The sequence below is a fragment of the Thunnus albacares genome, chromosome 5 (genome assembly GCF_914725855.1).
Source record: "Thunnus albacares chromosome 5, fThuAlb1.1, whole genome shotgun sequence".
Lineage (NCBI taxonomy): Eukaryota > Metazoa > Chordata > Actinopteri > Scombriformes > Scombridae > Thunnus > Thunnus albacares.
Genome location: NC_058110.1, coordinates 3,834,674 through 3,854,448, shown reverse-complemented (window position 1 = coordinate 3,854,448; position 19,775 = coordinate 3,834,674). Strand labels below are relative to the sequence as shown.

The following is a 19,775-nucleotide window of genomic DNA, read 5'->3' as shown; positions in this document are numbered from 1 at the left end:
TGCACGAGCACGGAGGGAGATCATTTCTTTCTTCAGAAATATGAACACATGGGAATAAAATCCCATCACTGCATCCTCAATCTACAAAGAAGTGCAAAATCTCATTAACGCTTCGCTGATGGATTTGTCGAGATATTTCAGAATTGATCGGTCAATTAAATATTCAAATAAATTACAATTCAATGAACTCTAACTAAGGATTATTTTCATACCTGGAGATTGGATGCTTTGGTGTCACTTGTAGACTCTCTGTAGATGATTATAACCTACAAAGACCTTGACTTAAAGCAGAAAAGCAAACGACAGGGATTTTTATGGCACAGAATATCTCATATTCATTATTTTTCCCGATGAAGACAAACATTTCCGTAGAAACTTGCAACACTACAGCCTTCTAATCATCTAATAACTGCCTTATTTACCTTAAAATGCCATTTAATTCTTCTGTTTATGTATAAATCTTTGCTTTTCTTCACAGGGGAGTTGACAGTAATTGTGTACCAGTAGGCACACATAAAAAAAATTTAACTGTATTAAATTGTATTTATAATATATATGACACAAAGATCTCTCTCTCTACATCGCTGCCTATTCAGTGTAAAAGGTTTTTGCACTGTCTTGCAGTGTTTTTCTGGTTGGGTAATATATTTCAACAGTGAACAATGTTTTGCAAGAGAGATATTTGTTAACAGCTGGTTGGTGTCTTGAATATTAAAGCCGAGACATTGTTGTTGAAAAGGCAACAGAGCGGTGTTGCACTACAGTAGCGGTTCTCGCTCCTTGTCGGCTTTTGACCCTTTAAAAATGAAGCAACATCTCACACACACAGGTTAGTGTGTTCATGGGTTGTGTGCAGTGATTTTCACTTCTCTGATTTGTCTCATCTTAATATTTAGAGACCTGAAGAGGTGAAAGAATCCGGTATTTGACAAAAAAAAAAAGATCAATTTTCTGTCACAGATTTTTCTTGTATGTCTTGAATTATCTGGTAACCCAACCCCCCCCAAGATTAAGAACCACTGCACTACAGCCATCTGTGCATTTTGCACTATTAACCATACAACCTTTAGCTTCCACTGAGTACTCAAATAGGACTAGTACAAACATTTAATCCCTGGAGTTTTGGATTTGAAACTGTTTAAGCAGGAAGTTTAAGGACAAACTTTGTGTGTAGATAACTGGGGCATGTTTACAGAAGTTGCAGTCTGAAAGAAAGGAAATCTTTTCCTTTCTAATTAGCACAACATTACAGTACATTCACAAGCATGAGAATCATTTATGTGCAAAATACAGAAGATATTTTTGCATGTCAGTAGGAAAAGCTTAGGTGTAGATAATCCATTCAAAGATCCTCTCCAGACATGTTTGAAGACTATAAACACTGCTGCTTGGATTAATGATTCATTTGTGTCTGATGGGTTTTTTTTTCCTGCAAAAAACAGTTTGATTAAATTGTTAAATGTTGTAAATGAATTGAATGAAATGAATGAATATGCAAATATGGTTCATGTCCAAAGTTTACCTGCTGGATATGTCACACTTGTGTAAATTGCATCCCGGACCAGGACTGGCTCTTAACTATTTGTGATGTCACAAATCATGCTTGTACAAACCCATCTTACACACAGACTTAAAGTGAGCACAAAGAAATGTGAAAACAAACTCTGCACAGTAAAGCTCAATCATCCGACTGACGGAACAAGAAGCTAAACACATTTTTGACCCGGAGGGCGACTTTAATAATGGCTGAATTCCATTTAGCTGCTTCAGTTTCAGGGTTCAGGGGTGCTTTCCTCTCTGATTATGATGCTTCCGCTCATCCTCAGGCCTGTGACCCAGAAATCGACCGAGGTCCGCCATCATGTTCCAATCCCTTCGATGTAAGAGAGAGGAGGCTCTCAGAGGAGTTTTTGGAGCAAGGAATCACTTTTTCAACACAAACCTGTTTGATTGGTCAACTGATCTGATGGGACAGTAAATATAATTACTGTACCTCACATACTGACAAGTCTATAGATTTTATCCAGATTATTTATAGTTGTTTTTATTGCTCTACTCCGTTCTTTCAGTGATTCAAATATTTTAATTGTCTATTTATGTTGTTTCTATCAGTGATGCTCTGACACTGCAGCATCCATATGATTCTTATCTTATCTTATTCTTATCTGGGACTCATCTGATCAATCACTATTTTTTTTCTGCAGCATGACAACGATCCCAAACATCCAGCCACAATCATATTCTTCAGTGGACAAGAAGAACAAAGAGTCCTGCAACAGATGGTTTGACCCCCCCACAGAGCCCTGATCTCAACATCATGGAGTCAATCTGGTATCGCATGAAGAGACGAGAGCAGCTGAGACGCCTGAATCCACAGAGCTGTGATAACTTCTCTGAGATGCAGGAACAACAAACCTGCCGAGTACCTGAAAAACTGTGTGTAGTTGAACTGAGGAGGACTGCTGCTGTTTTAAAGGCAAAGCTGCTCAAACTAAATATTGATTTGATTGAAATTTATTCTCTTTACTGCACTTTGGATGAAGCTAATTGATAATAAAAACTATTATTTTTGAAAGCATCCTGCCTTTACTTTTTATTGGCTTAACTTTTGTACAGTACTGTATGTATGCTTTCATTATTTTTACACACTTGATAGTTGAGGTGCTTTGCGGTCTCCTAACAAATGATGCTGGAGTGAGTGTCCCTTATGGTGAATAAAATTCCATCATCCTTGTGCGTCTTCCTCACACCCTCACCGGGAGGAGCAAAGATGCGAGAAGAGACAAGAGTGAGGGAAGCGAGAAGGCACGTTATCCAAATGGGAAGCACCCCTGCTAATGTGCATGCTGGCTCACTGGGATGGCTCACTGGGATGCTTGAACAGAACGGAGCCATGCTTAATGTTAGCTGTGACACCTGTGTGCTGTTCCTTTCTGTAAACAAGGAAACTGACATGGCCATCGTTTCTGTGAGAAGCACAATTACAGCACTTTATTGTTCATAAATGCTTAAGTGAAAAATGAAAACATAAAACAAATACACACAATTCCAAAAAAAAAAAAAAAAAAAAAAAAAAAAAAAAAAACATTAAACACAACTCTTTTTTTAAAAAAAAGCTTTCACTTTTGTGGATGTCAGTATGGTGGTTACTGTCCAGTCTTGTGGGTCAAAGAAAAAGAAACATCAAGTTAAAACTGTGAAAACAGAGAGCAGTTACAGTACAGTCAAGGATGGTGAGCACAGGGCTGCAGAAAGTGGGTGAAATACTCCTTTATACTGTAAAAGAATGAGAATAGCTTGGCACCACTATTCATTCAGAAAGGAAATCATGAACTAAAAATAAAAAGGATAAAAATAAAAAAATAAAATCTAATCAAGTTAACAGCAAAAAAAAAACAAATCAATTGTTATTTCATTTATATATAGATATATTATTTTGCCAAAAAAACTAGGTTTTTGTTAAAAAATAAACTTAAACATACAAGAAAATACCAGCCACCAAAGCGACACCTATCGTTAAGCATACCAATGTAGAACATATGAGGCTACCTTACACACAGGTAATAGCAAATATTTAAGGGTACATGTACGGCAACATCTGTCCAAACATGTCTAAAAGACTGTACAAATTTACACTACCTATTCTCAGTATGACCACATGAAAAATGATGGATTATCTGGTCAGATTAAAAGCTTCACCATACAACAACTCAATATTTTAAGCCACGTTTTACGAGTCCGGTGGCTAACTGAACATTAATCACTCCTTATCTCAATGTAGTAAAGTATACAGAAGGCAAAAAAAACAACAACTTTCAATTCGTTTGCACTTCCTCCCAACTTGGGGAGGAAACATTAAACTTTGTTCACCGATCTTTACATCAATCCTAGCTGCTCGTTGAGTCCTGCCTTTAAATGTCACTGGATGGCTTGTTGTGAGTTTTTTAACTGAAGGAGACTTCTCTCCTTATCGCTCCTCTCTTTCACAGATGCCTAACGTAACTGGGCAGTGTCCTTCGGTTCAGGCGAGGCAGATTTGTTGGCGTGGATCAAATCGAAAGTGTTTTCTCTGACTGTGTGAGTCTTTTTTTTTTTGATTTTTATCAGTCAGACCTGCTGTTTGCCCAGCTGCGCTCCGTCTCTCCCGCCTCTTGCAGATGAAGGTACAAACTTGGGAATAATGATAGGTAGCGCGTCTCTTCCTTTAGCAGCCTGTCTTCCTGAGCGCTCTGTGGGCCCGAAGCCGTTCTCTACGTGTGCCTCTTCGTCCTCGTCCTCGTCGTCCTCATCCTCGTCGTCCTCATCGTCGTCGTCGTCGTCGTCTGACATATCATCCAGATCTGAAACAATCTTGGCCCCCGTCCTCGGCTCCATTCTCTCCTTAGCTCCACTAAGCTGTGCGTTACCATGGAGATGTACCTCTCCCTCTTGTTCCTTTATATCCTTCTGCTGCTCTTCCTCATCACTGTCAGAGTCAATGGCAATGGGCTCAGAGAGGTCTAGAGGCATTTTCTGTGGTAAGGTGCTGTTGATTGTCTTGGTTTGGTCTCTACTGGCACTGTTGGGTTTGGGGATAGACAAGGTTGCTTTAGAACCTTCCACAGTCCTGGTTGGTTTTCCCTTTGGTGGTGGCACCACACCACCGTTAGCAGCTACAGACTCCCTGTGTCTCCTGCGAGCCTGCTCAGACACCCCCATACATGTCCTAGACGTTCGCCTTTTGCTATGTCTGCCCTCACACACACTGTCCTGGACGAACGCCAGCTCATGACTCACTTTGCTGACCTCGTGCATGCTGAACCCGAGCAGCACGCTGGCATTCTGGGTTTCGCATTCCTGTACGCATTTCCTCCTTCTGTTGACAAAGTGGCTGGAGATGTCTGACTTCCACAGCCACAGACTGGCCGCTAGCTTCTCCACCTCTCGTCGTGTGGGATACGGCGCTCGGTTGAAATACTGTGTTAGAAATGCCTTCCTTGATTCATATGACTCGTTTTCATGTCCTTTGGGGTCAAGAGCCAGAACTACAGGTTCATCTGGGTTTTCTACAAATGTAGACGGACCGTTGCTATCCCGTGGATGAGCCCTTTCCCCTGGAGGTCCCGGCCTCCTTCGTTTTGGTGCGCTAGTGTCAGAGCTATCAAAGCTGGCCCGTTTGAGAGCACTGCTCTGGGCCTGGCTGACCCGAGAGGAATGGGCTGCCCTGCTGTCCTGCCCGTTCTGGGATTTCCCTACACCTCGGCAGTGAACCAAGTGTAGAGTGATGGTGGAGGCAGTCATGTTACTGGTATAAACTCCCAAGCAGTGAATACACTTGTATGTCAGTTTCTTTTCTACAGGGTGGACCGTTTGAATCACCTGGTGCCTCTCTCTCAGGTGGTGGGACAGTGAGTCTGAGATTGGGCCCTTGAGGATAGAGAAGCAGAGAGGACACAGTGTCTTACCCACATCCCTCTTGTAGGGCACAGATGCCTGTGGGGCACTCTTGGTTGGGGCACTGTCAGCAGCCCCTGAAGGTGTTTTGGGCGGGTGCTGAGGCATTAACCTCTTGCCTGATAATAGGGAGGCAGACAGGGCTGATGACACAGAGGTGTTGTTGTTTTGGGCGTGAAATGCCACCGACTCCTCCGGGGCATCTCTCATGTTGTAGGTAGTGACAATCAATTGAACGTTCTTGGGGTTGCCCTGCTGCAGAGTGAGGTCAAAGGTCAAGGGAGAGTCTGTGCGCGGGCCGACGCTCTCATCCGGGTGCGACAAACGCATGTGGGCCACCATCTTCTCCACATCGTTGAAGGTGGCGCGGCAGTACGGGCAAGACAGACCGTGGATCAGCATGTGATTTAACAATGTGTCGCTGGGGAGATAGCGGTTGCAGTAGAGACACTTACTGGTGAAGTTGTGGATCTTCATGATGTAGTTGGCCACAGCGGGCACCTTCTCTGCTTTGTGTTCTTTCTCAAAATGAGAACTGTACACGTTCTCTGGGAAGAGCTCATTGCAGATAGTGCAGATTTTCCATTTCTGGGTGTAGGATGTGCCGAGGACTGAGGAGCCACTTTTCTTAGCTGTGACGGAGGCTACAGTAGTGGCCGCCGCCTGGACCCTAGAACCGAGGGGGTTGGATTTGAGTGAGGAAGAAGCACTTGCCACGATTGGACTCCGCAAGCTGCCACCAGAAATAAGCTGCTTTGCTGCGTGTGACTGCTGGGGCACAGACACCTGGGCGTTCCCTGGTAAAGTGACCCTAACCTGTTGGCTGCCGAGAGAAAACGGCTGGGTGCTCCCAGCCTTTAACCCTATTGCATCATGCTTTAACCCAGATAGAAGACTTTGAGAGCTGAAGCCCGTCTTTGATGCCATGACAACTCGCCCCAGCTGCTGTGAGGCAGGAGACCTGGTAGTAGCCATGACTGCACCTTTGGGGCCCATCCCGATGATGGTCTTGTCTCCTTGGGTTTTCGGGGGGATCATGATGATGGGTTTGGGACGGGGGACTATCACACTGGTATGTCCAATCATGGCGGTCACCTGATAGCCGATCCTCTCGTGGTCCTCAATGACGTGTTGAACAAGTGCCTCATAGGTCCTTGGAACAAAAAGACACTTCTTGCAGTGAATCTGGTTACTGTTAATATTGTTTGTGTTATTACTCTCTGTATTCCCTGTGGCTCCTGCAGTGCCACCATTCTGAGTGTTTGTCTTCTCTCCTGGTTTCACAATATAGGGCTGGGCCACTTGCTGGAAATGTTCCCGGTAGATGTGCTTTCGCACTACATTGTACAAAGGGTCCCTGTAGGTGCACTTCTTGCAGTAGTACACTGCCTGTTCCACACTGTCCCCAGTCCTCTTCAGCACCCCGTCCTTCATCATGATCCCACCAGCTCCCGCCACCATTCCACCCGGGCCCTGCCGTACAGTGCTGTTAGGCATATGGAAAAGTTTGATGTGCGTCTCCAGCGTCTTTTTGTTACCATTGTAAGTGCAGTAGGGGCAGTTGAGCAGGATGTTATTCTCAAAGTCCTCGCTGTGGACATTGCGGAAGTGGCTCTTGTATGCAGAGAAGTACTTGGATGAGAAGAGGCAGCCGGAGCAGCAGAAAGGTTTGGATCTGTAGTCCTGGAGACACAGAGGTGGAGAACATGCTTAGACATCAGAGATATTCAAATATACCACAACAATATTAAAACATTTTTATTGTACTTTAATCATTCTTTCTGTGTTTGTGGTGTGAACTAAACTATTAATTAAAAAAAACAAAAAAAAGACACACCTGGACTTTGGTATGTGATGGTTCCCACATGCACACATCGTCCCAGGTAGTGTGCTTTATATACACCTCTGGTGGAGTATAGTCTTTATAGTCCTGTTGAAAACAAGGAAATTAAGATTAATAAGCATGTAATGATAAAACAAAGCCACACGCAATCAAGAGAACATCATTTATGATTTTATTATATATTATTATAATTTATTTAAGGACTGCAGAAATAAAAGAAACCCAACAGATAACACCTTAAAGTGAAAACACTCATTTCCAACATGGTACCAAGATGTTGAAAAGATAAAACACAAGACAACAAAACGTCCTAAATGACATCACCCAAAATTAAACAAGAAGCAGAATGAGCTAACTTCTATAAGCCTTTCTTGTTTTTAAAAACTGGATGTGTAACAGAAAGCTGTTCACCAACATGGCACCACTATCAAAAACAACAAAAAAAAACAGAAGATCTTCTGGCGATATTATTTACTGAAGGCGCTTTACATGAAAACACACTGACTGAACAACAAGGACAGTAAGATGAATGTGTCGGTAATGATGAAACTAATCACAGTGAAAAGTCTAAGACATGATTCTGTCATATGTCTATGTAGGGTTCTTGGTAACTGTATGCAACAGATACACTGATGTGCACGACAAACATTTCTGTCTGCTTCCAGAGTGTCAATCAAAAGCTTAATGGATGAGCGTGCAAGAAAGGTGCAGACAGATCACCTCTTCAATTTGTTCTATTATTCCCAAAATTGTACCTCTGTCCCCAGCTGTCTACTACCCTCTTGGACACATGTTTACTTCGATCTCATTAAAAAAACCAAACAAACTGGTTTGTAATTCTCATGTCTAAATCTGGATTAGGAATTATGACATAGTTCTAGAGAGTCTAAAACCCCAACAAACCCAAATCTGTAGAATTCTTTATGTTTGTGCCCAGACGTCCACACAACTGGATGCTTCATTATGTAAAGTCTGCTGTTAAAGCTTGAGAAGCATCTTTCTCCAACATTAAATGAGATATAACAGAATAAGGACATGTTGTCAATGAGGGCAATCACATAATACTGCATGCATTATGTTATATGAATCTATTTCAAACCCTCCCATCGTACATTCTCTACATTCTCCACTGCTGCACCCTCACTTCCTGCAGCGAGCCAAATGGAAGAGCAACTCAACTCCTCAGCTGACCTTATTATTTACCCAAAACATGCATCCAAGAAAAGAACCATTCTCAAACCTTAACAGGAAATTAAAATGATACTGGTGATGCATCTCTCTGGAGAACGCGTGCACTGTTTATTCCTCTTTAGGTACAGATATCAACCCAAACATACAGCATCATTATAGAAAGACCAAAGTCTAGGCACGCTCACCTCTAGGTGATCTCTACAGAACTCCAAGCCGATGTCTCCCAGGACCTTCTTGACATTTTTCCTAGCTTTCCGCAGACTGCCCAGGTTATTGACAGGGAGCTGGAACATTCTGCCAGCCTGGATAGAAAAGACACATAAAGCATGTTATCAACAAGTGTAGGGGGAGAATTCGGATGGTTGTCTGTTAGCTGATCCCAAAGTCAGGAAATAACAGTTAGCTGGAAAGGACTGTTTACATGACTTATTATAACACCTAAAGAGGAAGCTGTGATCAAAAATGCCTTTCAGACAAAACTTCAACATCTGTCAAAGTAACAGACATAACTGTCAGGATTACAACATCTGTTCAAGCTTTATTCAGACATGATGACTGATGGGACAACTTGTTATTGTCTTGAGGTTATTCCTCAAACCGAAGACCACAAATACACAGTAGGCCTTTTTCACAGCAGACATATTTTATTTTGAAAAGGCAGAGGTGTTACTGATAACATGAATGATGTTTGATTGTCGTTTAAGTGTCTGAGTTTGAATCGTGACACTTTAAGCTAGCAACATGTATCCAAATAACCTTTAAGAGTACACAATAATGAAACTTAAGCTACAAATTTGCAAGTCAGTGCTCAATGGTTTGCCATTTAGAAAAAAACTAACAATTTAATTTTTGCATTGTGCACAGCTGTGTATTATATCAGAATAACAAAGCTGTTGACTTGACGGCTGTCACAGCCTGTTAAAGTTGAAAGAAAAAGCAGAGAGATTGCTAATAGAAATCACTTCCATACAATCAACCATCCTCCTATTCACAACATTTTTTTTCCCACCAGCAATCAGTGAAGCCGCTTATATACAGGAGGAGTTCAAACTGCTTTACTTCTGTTTACAGCCCAAAGTTGCTGGTCGAGTGTCTCTATTCAAATCAAAGCTCCCTGTAGTAAGGTCAAAGGTCACTGATGCGCGATGACATAAAGGCAGCTCGATGGCAACAAACGGCACGGTCCCAAACAATTCCTGTGAAAACCTCAGCTTGTTTCCCTTCTAGAAAATACAAAAAAGAGAGAGGGGCAACTATATGTGTGTGTGTGTGCGTGTGTGTGTGTGGTTCCACCAACTGTTGGCCCAGTGAAGACCTGAGAGAACCAGAGATATTTCTGTCAATCTGTCTGTTGTCTGTCTGCCTCACTGTCTGTCTCACATTCAGACAAGCAGAATGGGTAAATGTGCAAGTGCTGGAATGAGTGAAAGAGAAACACACCCTCACCCACTTCCCCTCTCTGTCTCCCTTTCCTGCTTTCTCCCATTAGTGGTAGATGGCGCTAGAGAGGGGCTCCATTATGTAAGCCTCCCTATACTCTGCCTGCCCCCTTTTTCCTCCCTGCCTCGCAATACCATCACAGAATGGCGCCTCCTATTGAGTCAGCAGCAGCCTCTACAATATGTCTGCAGTGGAGGGGGAGGAGAGGAGGGAGGGATGTTGTAAGGGAGGAAGGGGAGGGACAGAAGGAGTGAGAGAGAGAGATTGAAAAGGGGGAGGGTGAGTGTGGGAGAGGATGAGGTGGGGTGGGGTGTAAGGGAGGGAGCTGGGGAGGAAAGAGGAGGGTGAGGGAGGGGAGGGGGAGAGATGAGAGGAAAGGAGAGAGGACAGAGAGTGAGCGACGGAAGTGGAGGGGGAGGGGGAGGGGAGGCAGGGAGGTCGGACAGACAGGCTCAGAGGAGGGAGAGAGAGAGAGGGAGGGTGAGGGACGGGGCGGGGTGGTGGTGGTGGGCTGGGGGGGGGAGAGAGAAAATGGAAGAGGGTGAGAGAAAGAGGGGGCGATGGATAGGCGCAGAGGGGATGGGGGAGGGAGGAAGAAAGGGAGAGAAAAAAAAAGCCAAGGAGAGGCTGAGTAGGAGGGGAGGGAGGGAGAGAAGGAAGAGGAGATGGAGGAAAGGCAATAGGAGGCTGCTGGCAGAAAACAGGTTTCCCCCTTCTACTGAGAGAAAACAAGAGGCCTACAAACCTTCCACTAGATATTTCCTCAAGCAAGTCCTCCACTGGGACATGATAACCTACTACTGCTGATTACACCTCTCTCTGTCAATGTGGAGATGTCAGCTTGAGGGGAAAGGGGAATCAGGTGACATTAATATTAAGACTGATGCCAGAAAAGTTTGGGGTGGCCTGCGTGTCTTTTCACATTGGGGTTAGTTGTGTCACCAGTCCAAACACCTGTATGTAACCTTTAGGAATAAGGAGGTGGAAGGCTGTCTGTATGTGTGGTTGATGGCAGTGACCATAATCATTATCTGGCACTTGCACTGACCTACTTGACAGCCCTCCTCTCTCCTCCTGGATCAAACACGAGGTATGAGTGCATCACCAGCCCAGTGTCACCTGGCTGAACCCTGATCGTGTCATGATCACATTTGACTTCTCATTTAAAATACAGCTAAGGCACGATCCGCCTGTGGTTGTGAATGTGTAGCCGTCCGTGTGTGTCCCCCAAGACAACAACTCTCTGTGCAGTAATGTACTTTCTTCACATTCACAGACATTTTCTTCGCAATGAAGACGTAGATATGTCGTGGTAGCTTTCAGCCGTGGACACAGTGTTTAACAGCAGACTCCTGTGGCGTGCTAGTGACTGAATCTAATCTTTGATCCACATCTGGCAGTATCCAGATCAATAGCTTTGGCAGGGAGCTGCTGCCACTGACAAAGAATGGGGACACACCGCGCTAAGTTAGCATGCTAAGCTAGCCAACTCGCACCAACAACACAGGCTTATCCAAACTAATGCTGGGGTTTCTGAACATCATTTTACACACAGGACATTCCCCTGGCGTGTGTTTTACTCGGGCGGGTTTAAATAAAACCTGCCAGAGAAGTCATTCAACTCGGGATTACGTTGAACCCCCCTTCTCCCCCCAACACTCATAGAAACACAACGTTAGCTGTAGTTCACCATCACGGCTAACAGCAAACTATCTAATGTTACTGCCCAACATTATGACACGCAAGTTTACCTGCTTTCACATCCACTGCTCGCGTCTGAGTGAGATGTGTCACCTCAGAGTGTGACTGAGGTGATGTAAAGACACTTTCACTTCAGCTTTCTCGGTAATATCCTTTCAGGTGAGCACTTAGCTCTGTGAGGGGAGAACCAGCCACCCGGCCGTCGGTCGACTCTCCTAACCCCGACTCCCCCTCGCCGACACGGGCTATCCTCTTCCCTCTGGTCGGCAACAGAAAGCCTCCGAGCCTCATTAGACAGTTAAATCCTCCATTCCCCGGAGTGCTGAGGGCACACACATGTCCTGTTGTTGCGGTCAACTACCGGCGTTCCCCCGCTTTCAGATAAATCACCTAAAGTGCGTTTATAGTTGCTGGGCAGCCGTTAACATTTTGCCCCATTCTCCTCTCTGACAGACAATACACATCCAGCAGAGAAACTGCCCTATCCAAAATGGCGCAAATAAAAGGGGCGGAAGTGACATATACTTGATTAGCATAAATAATCTCATCGCGAGGCCAGCTCATTAAAACTCCTGATTGGTCTGCCAATCAATTTGGCCAATTAAGCAAAACGCGCATTTAAAAATAGCAGCCCTGTCCTTTAAAGCTCGCGGAGGGCCCTTGGTTCTGCGGGGTAAACAACCCGGCGCAGTAATTGCGGGGTTTGGCCGGCAGCGGGCGTCCTGCGGATGCTCGGATGTACACACTGCCTTAGCACTCAGCTGGAGATGTATTAACGGCGGAGCCAACGACAGGTGGCGCTGTAATCTGCTGTGCTGCTTTCTAACGGCTGAATCCTACCACAACCGGCCGGGACTACTTTCCTACATGGTGCCTAGTGAGTGGCAACCCCCGGGAATAAGTAGGCTGCTGAATGGGGGCTCTTCATCCAGGGTGACACCAAATTTAAATGGTTAAAGTGATGGTAAAAGTTCTCCATAAAACGGGGTTAATGTCCTCCTCCTACCTGCCATCATCATCATTCATCAAAGTAACAATGATATATGGTATATATTATTAATAAAATGCATTATGCTGGTAAATCAATGTGAAATCAGTAGCTGCTCGAGGTGGAGTTTGAACTACTTTATATACAGTTAGGTAGTTTGGTCCATTGGTCCCCAACCTAGGGGTCAGGCCCCTCCAAAGTGTCACCAGATAAATCTGAGTGTTCGTTAGATGATTAATTTTTCTCTAATCTTGATTTTTTTGTGAAATATTGGATCAGTTGAAAATTTATTGAAATGAAACCACATGAGAAGTTTAGAGGGCAAACGTCTCTTCGGTGGAACTGCTAACCACTCATACACAAGACACAACCACATGATTTTATAGAATTCACAAGATAAAATGGCTTGAAACCATTGGTTTCATCATTCATTCATAACAATGAATTGTATTTTATAAGCTTATCAAGTGTTTTTTATGTATAATATTAATCTGAAAAGTAACTAGTAAACCGCTAAAGCCATCAAATAAATGTAGTGGAGCAGAAAGTACAATATTTTCCTCTTAAATGTAGTAGAGTGGAAGTATAAAGTTACTTTCCAATGCTGATTTTGACACAGGGTCCCTCCTCAAGACAGATGAGCTATTAAAGGACTCAAATTAAGACCCTTATAAAGCCACTTAACAGTTCAAAACATAATGCCTGGAGCTTTCAGGGCTTTGAGGCAGTCGCCTCTTTCACTCTGTTAGTAATCCAGACTTGAACATGACACTTTCATATTAGACTTTTTCAAATGTAGGATCAATCTTCCACCTCATCCTCAACCATGAGAATATATTCATCCACTGTGACAGGGTAAACAGTTCCAGGAAAAGCCAGTAAGTGGACCTTGATTTTTGTTGTTGTTGTTATGTTAAACCTGTTTGACCGTGATCAATGACTATCAATGAGAGAAGTTGGTCTCTGTGTATTTTTTTTGTCTGGACCATGGCTCTAAAATCAGGACTTTATCCTTTCAATAACATCATCAAACAATGTCAGAAAAACAAAGACAGCAAACTCTTTAATTTTATACAAACAATCACATGTAGCAGTTAAATGTGTACTTAAACCCATCTGACAATGGTGTTAATGCTGAGTTTAATCAGCTGTCTGGATTCGGAATGATGTGCTTCCTTCAGGATTCATTAAGGAGGATGACGGGAATGTAAAGCACTATGTTCCTTCAGTACTGCGGACGGCTACTGATCGGGAAATATTTTCTATTTACTGCTAACGGAGGAGAGAGATGTCTCCCTTTTCATTTGCCGTCATATTACCGTCTCTCTGTCCCTCCGTTACAATTCTGATACAACTACTGTTTTAAAGACAGCAACTTTAACAGTGATAAAATACTATATGACCCACAGAGATGTCCCATCTGAGTACATCACTGATCATGTCGTGGCGAAGAGAGTGAGCAGTCCTTTCACGAATGACACGATCTCGTTCCCTCCCAGTTTGGATTCTCCATAAACTCGATCCACAAAGGAGATGGGTACCTGTTGTTTGGAAGAAGAAGAAGAAGCAGTTCACAGCCAAACCCATGGATGCAGAGTCAGAACAACCAGGTTGGCTTCAGATTCATAGATTAAGGGGAAAGTTAGGAAACTTAAATGATCATATTTCTCCTTGATTTTCCCTTTTCATATAAATTTGAGTTGTCATTGTAAAAGCCTTAGCACTGTTTAAAGCCCACTTTCAGATTTGTGAAAGCTTTTTCTTATTTATAAGGACAAAAAAGGGCGATTTCACAGATTTTTCTCCATTCACACCACATTAGACAAACTCTTTCTGAGCTAGAGCTGGCACCACAGATCTGACACTGAAGGTCTGGTGGCCTAGTGGTAAAGACAAATACTGCATACTGTGACCCCAACATACGGGTTTGATTCTGGCTGGGGGCCTTTGATTTCCTTCCTGTATTATGTCCCTCTGTTATGACCTATCCAATAAAGACAAAACACCAAAAAATAAATCTTGGGTGTTGATTGAGACCTAATGGTGAAATTGCCTTTTTACACCAATCACCATATTTTAAACAACTGTAATGATGAAAGGTGTGAAAACAAGAGAATCTGCTGAGAAATATCATGAGTAATATGTCATTTAAGTTTGCAGTTAATTTCCAAATCAGAAGCCTTAACTTAATGTGCATTGAGTAAATAATCCTCCTCCCCAATAAAAACATCTATACATGAATGAGTGAGGGAATGAATTAGCGCCTCACTTCTCCGATTGTGTAGTTGAGCTGTCTGGCTCTGACGATCATCTCCATCTGAAACACGTAGCCTTTGGACACGCACCGCTCCACCAGACTCTCCAACACCTTCTTCTTGTACAGCCTGATATGAGTGAGAAAAACACAGCAGGAGTGTGAGAAAACACAGCCGCATGCACGTGCAAGTGTTTACTAAATGTCAGTTGTACTTTTTCACAGGAGCGTCACTGACCTGAAGCTGCCCGTGAGGTCTGATGCACCCGGTCTCAACAACACTTGAGTCAGGAAGTTGGCCCCCCGACTTTGAACCAGAGAGGGAGAAAGAAGAAAGAAAAGAAAATGAAACCTCAGCCTCTTGCGTTCAGGGTCAATGCATGATGGATGAGAGGAAATTGAGGACTGTACACTGTTGTTGACTAGCAGTTACCTGATGAGTTTCCTGCGCAGGTCCCAGCCGTATACGCCTCCGTCCCCTTGGTAACGAGTACCAGACACCAGGTCGTAATTACCTTCCTTTTGCTTTCTGTCAAACAAGACAAAATGTTTTTTCAACTCGAGGATATATGTACAATTTCACTTTCAACTATCATCACAGGCAAAGTGAGTTTATATTTTTGTTGAAATACTCAGAAATGTATTTTTTACTGTGTATAAGAACTGAAACGTAGTCCAGAAAACAAAATCACAAGACAGGAAATGGACATTTAGAGAGACTTACTCAATAAATTCTGGGATGAATTTGGGCTGAAAAAAAAAAAACAAGACAAAGAATCACATATCATGCCGTCTGACAGAATCTGATATACCTAACATAACACTGCAATTATTTAAAAGACTAATTCAAATTTTAGGGATGACAGAGAGAAGAGAGTAGATAAGGTCCAGTGACAGAACCAGCTCCATGTGTTGTGTGGCAATCTACTGTTATCATGCCAGGTAAACAGTGAAGCAAGCTCCACTCACATGATGAGAAAGATCAGCATCCATTATGATGATGTAGTTGCCAGTAGCGTGTTTCATGCCATGGATGTAGGCAGTGCCTTTGAAAGGAAACAGGAGCTTATGCAGATTTATTTCTATGATATATATATATAGTTTTTCAATTTTTCGTTTTGAACTTACCTAGGCCTAATTTTTTCGCCCTTGGTCGTAGGAGCTGAAACACAGAAAACACAGAGTCAACTTAAAAATCCCATGCACCATTCATCTCCATGTTACAGGGGGATGGTAGATACATAGTTTAACATTGTAAATCATTTTCAAACAACCAGTTATTGCCTCTATGAGGATGTTACAGCATGTTAATTAACTCTCACACTTATGTTATATAATAATAATAATAATGACACAATGAGAAATGCATTATTTGTTACTTATCCAACTTTGAGGGCGGAAATGATTAATTCTCAACTTACTATCTTGTCCTCTCCATAAATGTTCTGCAGCTGCTCTGCCACTTCCAGTGTCCCATCTGGGCTTCCGTCGTCAATCACAATAATCTCGTACTTGTATCCACTGTACAGCCAACAAATTAAAATTAGCGTTGTTTTAGTTTTATTCAAAATGTCCAACTGTCTCTCTCTCTCACACACACATTCACACAGCTGTAACTTTCTGAATCTGGTTTAGTGACAACTCATCACTGACTCGGTGACGTTAGCTAGCAGTTAGCCGAGCAGCTTTGCTGGTCCCCCAGAACTCACCTTTCACCGAAATATTTCACCAAAAGCCAAACTATCAAAGGTAAGTTTTCCCTCTCGTTGTAGGTAGGTAGTAAAACAGAATATTTGTCCCCATTGTCCCGGTTTGCTTGCGAAGTTGTTCGGCTTGCCATGGTGACGTGACTGTACCGTAATCACACTGCGTAAAGTTCAAAGACATACAGACATTACATCCTGTTTGTCATTTACAAAATAAACTATCTTCGTAATTATAACGGCAAAGAAGGCAGATGTCATTACTTTAGATTTTAAACTATAATTTCAGTCTGTTCGAGTTAGCTTTATTGACACATCAAGGGAACCTCGCGAAAATATAAAGCACAATACAGGCTGACTATTTGTCGTATTCAGTAATATCAATCTCAACAAAATTAGATGTCACTCCGTAATGTCCTCGCGCGCCTCTTGCTATTATTTCTTTTTCATTATTATGCTCCAAAATAATCCTAGACGATCCATTTCTCGACCCAGTAAATACGCTTCACCTTTATTTTGAAAAGTAAACACCCATTTGAGACAAAACCGGAAATACACCGGATCACTGATGCTGCCTTGACGAGCTGACTATTTCCACTGTGCTCTTCAAAATAGACACCACTGGAAACAATTATCTATTCAACATGGTTCCGACAAAAGACTGCACAAGTAATCCTCATCATCATCATCATTATTGATTTCTTCCTGTAGCTAGTTATTTTCTCTTGACCTCCACTATGATGTCAGAGGAGGTCAGGTTCACCATCAGAACAACAGGTCTGGAACTTGTGGAGACTGTCTTGCTCAAGGACACTACAGCACGAGACAAGTTTGCTGGAATAGTCTTCCAGGATAAAAAAAGACCAGTCACACTTTATTAGACACTTAGACACATATTAATGCCATTTTATTATCAAAATCAAAAACATGCCTAAAAACCCCTCTCTGACACACACAGGCGCGCGCGCACGCACGCACGCACACCACACACACACACACACACACACACACACACACACACACACACCATGTAATGATTGTCACCCTAACCCCAGGAAATCAGAAAATGTAAACATGAATTATCAATGGGAATACATACAAAATATACATGAATAACTGCATACAGTAAATATAATAAAATATACAAATTATCATACACATGACATTCTCACAGTATCATTTATACCATGGAACAAAAAGAAGCTTTTACACCATGGATTATGTATTTTCATTATTCTTGAGGCAGTTAAGGTTAGAAAGGCAAATGAAATAGGCAGAAATGTAACACAGATGGCTAAACTACTTGGCATTGACACAGTGCATGAATACATAAACATAATAACAAAAGGTTTCAGTGCGAATATGGTTTATAATAATCTAATCCCAGTGGGAAAATATTTTCCTTAATGATGCTATCTGTTTATCAAAACACTACTCTATATTAGAAAGCTTTCTACTTATTCTTAGTAGTTACACCAGTACATCTCTCAGCTGTTTTTATGTCAAAATACACCGTATCAAGAAGACAGAGAGAGATCCTTCTTGTGCTGTTTCCTGTTCACACGTATGATGAAGCTTGTGCAGACCTGCATGAATCAGTGGCAGGTTCAGCTCACCAAACCTCTTCAGTGGTGCTTTTTTCAGCTCCATTCCCAGTTTATCATTCAGCTTCAAAGGTCATTTCAGACAGTCGTCAGTCATGATGTCATCGCATTACCACCACTGCCTGCTTGTCAATATCCACTCAAGGTTGGTAGCCATAATAAGGTTCTTCTGGGTGAAGAGGGCACACACAAAAAGGAGTCAACACTTAAGAGTCAAAGAAAAGAGTGAAACAGTGATTTCCGAACATTTTTAAACCACTGAGCATGTATCAGCATTTGTTTGACCTGAGTGAGTGTACCTGGAAAAGCCAACAAACATAACGGATTGACTACCTACTGTTCACTGTGATAGATGACTTGTCTAAAGCATGTTTAAATAGAGGAAGAAGAGAGAAGAATGGCTGTCTGTAATATAGAAAATAAAAACAATGATAAATCTTTGTTTGTTTTCACTAGATCATTTACAAGTGGTCCAAAATGCTGCTGCTAGACTCTTGACCAGATCCTCCAAAACGTCTCATGTGACACTGATTGCTCTTCATTGGCTCCCCATCAAATTCAGAATCCAATTCAAAGTTCTTGTGATCACCTACAGAGCTTTGCATGGTCAGGCACCTGCCTACATTAGAGATCTACTGCAGCCTTATGTCACCAGCAGGTCTCTAAGGTCCTCTGATCAGTGTTTGTTGGTTGTTCCTTGAACTGTGTTTTTGGGGTTATGGCTCCTAAACTTTGGAACTCTCTCCCTCTGAACATAAAATCTGTGGACTCTGTGGACACCTTTAAAAAGTGTTTGTGTTGTATCAACTCTCAGATGTATGTCGCTTTGGATAGAAGCATCTGCTAAATAAAATTGTAAAACTGTAAATTTATGCTTTATTTACTGAAGTGAAAGACTTTGTGACATCTCTGCTCTTGAAAGGTGCTACATAAATAAAATGATTTACTTAATTACTTAGTGAAACATGTCAAAATTAACATGAGTGGAAAGGATCCCCAGTTGCAGATTGTAGTATTCCCAGGCTGTATGTATATTTGAGTCAGTGGCTCTTTCCTTGCAGCTAACCTGTTTGCTGAGTAACTCTCTGACAGCCTCCACTGCCTTCGCACACACCCGGGGGTCCGATCTCACCCGGCTGGCCAGGAGGTCCAGGGATCCCTGGCGGTCCTGGTTTACCGTCCTCTCCTTTGGAACCTGGGCTTCCAAGCTTGGCCTCACCTGGAAGACCTGCAGACACACACAGTGCATGACACACATGCATCATGACCAGACATCAAAGAATGTCGTGTACTGATCATTTATTGGACAGATTTAGGTATTATATCACAGAAATCACTGTCAATATTGTTTATGTTGAAATTCTTGCATCATTTTTACAATATTACTATATTAAGGTGCACAATATGAAACAGATGGCTCATAGAGAGGTACCTGCAAATCCTTTGACCCCTGGGGGCCCCTGGATATTGGTCCCTGCATCACCTTTGTCCCCTAACATCCCTCTCCTTCCTGCAGAGATAAAAGACACAAATCATCAAAATCAGATCTTATAATATAATCACAATGGACCCTAGAAATGAGGAACAGGTGACAAATTCATAATTTGTAGATGTCAGA

At 42.5% G+C, this 19,775-nt stretch overlaps 3 protein-coding genes across 5 annotated transcripts in view; all 3 read right to left on the bottom strand.

Annotated features, from left to right (window-relative positions):
• Positions 1–3,467: 3,467 nt before the first annotated feature.
• Positions 3,468–12,345, bottom strand: adnpb (activity-dependent neuroprotector homeobox b). The gene is made up of 4 exons (XM_044352839.1): positions 11,659–12,345; positions 8,653–8,769; positions 7,271–7,363; positions 3,468–7,116 (listed from the first exon to the last, which is right to left on the bottom strand). Exons 2-4 carry the CDS (start codon positions 8,758–8,760, stop codon positions 4,108–4,110), a joined length of 3,210 nt encoding a protein of 1,069 aa, XP_044208774.1. The 5' UTR covers positions 8,761–8,769; positions 11,659–12,345; the 3' UTR covers positions 3,468–4,107.
• Positions 12,346–13,640: 1,295 nt separating this feature from the next.
• dpm1 (dolichyl-phosphate mannosyltransferase subunit 1, catalytic) lies at positions 13,641–16,740 on the bottom strand. Its single transcript, XM_044352851.1, has 9 exons — positions 16,560–16,740; positions 16,272–16,371; positions 15,979–16,012; positions 15,820–15,896; positions 15,575–15,600; positions 15,284–15,379; positions 15,089–15,157; positions 14,866–14,980; positions 13,641–14,137 (listed from the first exon to the last, which is right to left on the bottom strand). The coding sequence occupies exons 1-9, from the start codon at positions 16,688–16,690 to the stop codon at positions 14,033–14,035; spliced, it is 753 nt and encodes a 250-aa protein (XP_044208786.1). The 5' UTR covers positions 16,691–16,740; the 3' UTR covers positions 13,641–14,032.
• Positions 16,741–17,216: 476 nt separating this feature from the next.
• The window catches only part of LOC122983091 (collagen alpha-1(XX) chain), a 36,867-nt gene continuing 34,308 nt past the window's right edge, over positions 17,217–19,775 (bottom strand). For 2 of the 3 annotated variants that reach the window (XM_044352836.1, XM_044352835.1), the window contains exons 40-42: positions 19,590–19,667; positions 19,224–19,385; positions 17,217–18,326 (exon numbers count right to left, since the gene is read on the bottom strand). In XM_044352836.1, coding sequence (XP_044208771.1) covers positions 18,298–18,326; positions 19,224–19,385; positions 19,590–19,667 — 269 coding nt within the window. In that variant the 3' untranslated portion in view covers positions 17,217–18,297. The remainder of the gene's footprint in view (positions 18,327–19,223; positions 19,386–19,589; positions 19,668–19,775) is intronic. The other variant, XM_044352838.1, reaches the window with a different exon arrangement.

Coding starts and splice junctions, on each gene's coding strand:
- adnpb (XM_044352839.1), bottom strand. CDS start 8,760: ATGTTCCAGCTCCCTGTCAATAACCTGGGCAGTCTGCGGAAAGCTAGG. Junction 7,364..8,652: donor TCTGTAGAGATCACCTAGAG/GTGAGCGTGCCT, acceptor TGTTTTCAACAG/GACTATAAAGACTATACTCC. Junction 7,117..7,270: donor CATCACATACCAAAGTCCAG/GTGTGTCTTTTT, acceptor CTGTGTCTCCAG/GACTACAGATCCAAACCTTT.
- dpm1 (XM_044352851.1), bottom strand. CDS start 16,690: ATGGCAAGCCGAACAACTTCGCAAGCAAACCGGGACAATGGGGACAAA. Junction 16,013..16,271: donor TTTATGGAGAGGACAAGATA/GTAAGTTGAGAA, acceptor TCTGTGTTTCAG/CTCCTACGACCAAGGGCGAA. Junction 15,601..15,819: donor ATGCTGATCTTTCTCATCAT/GTGAGTGGAGCT, acceptor TTTTTTTTTCAG/CCCAAATTCATCCCAGAATT.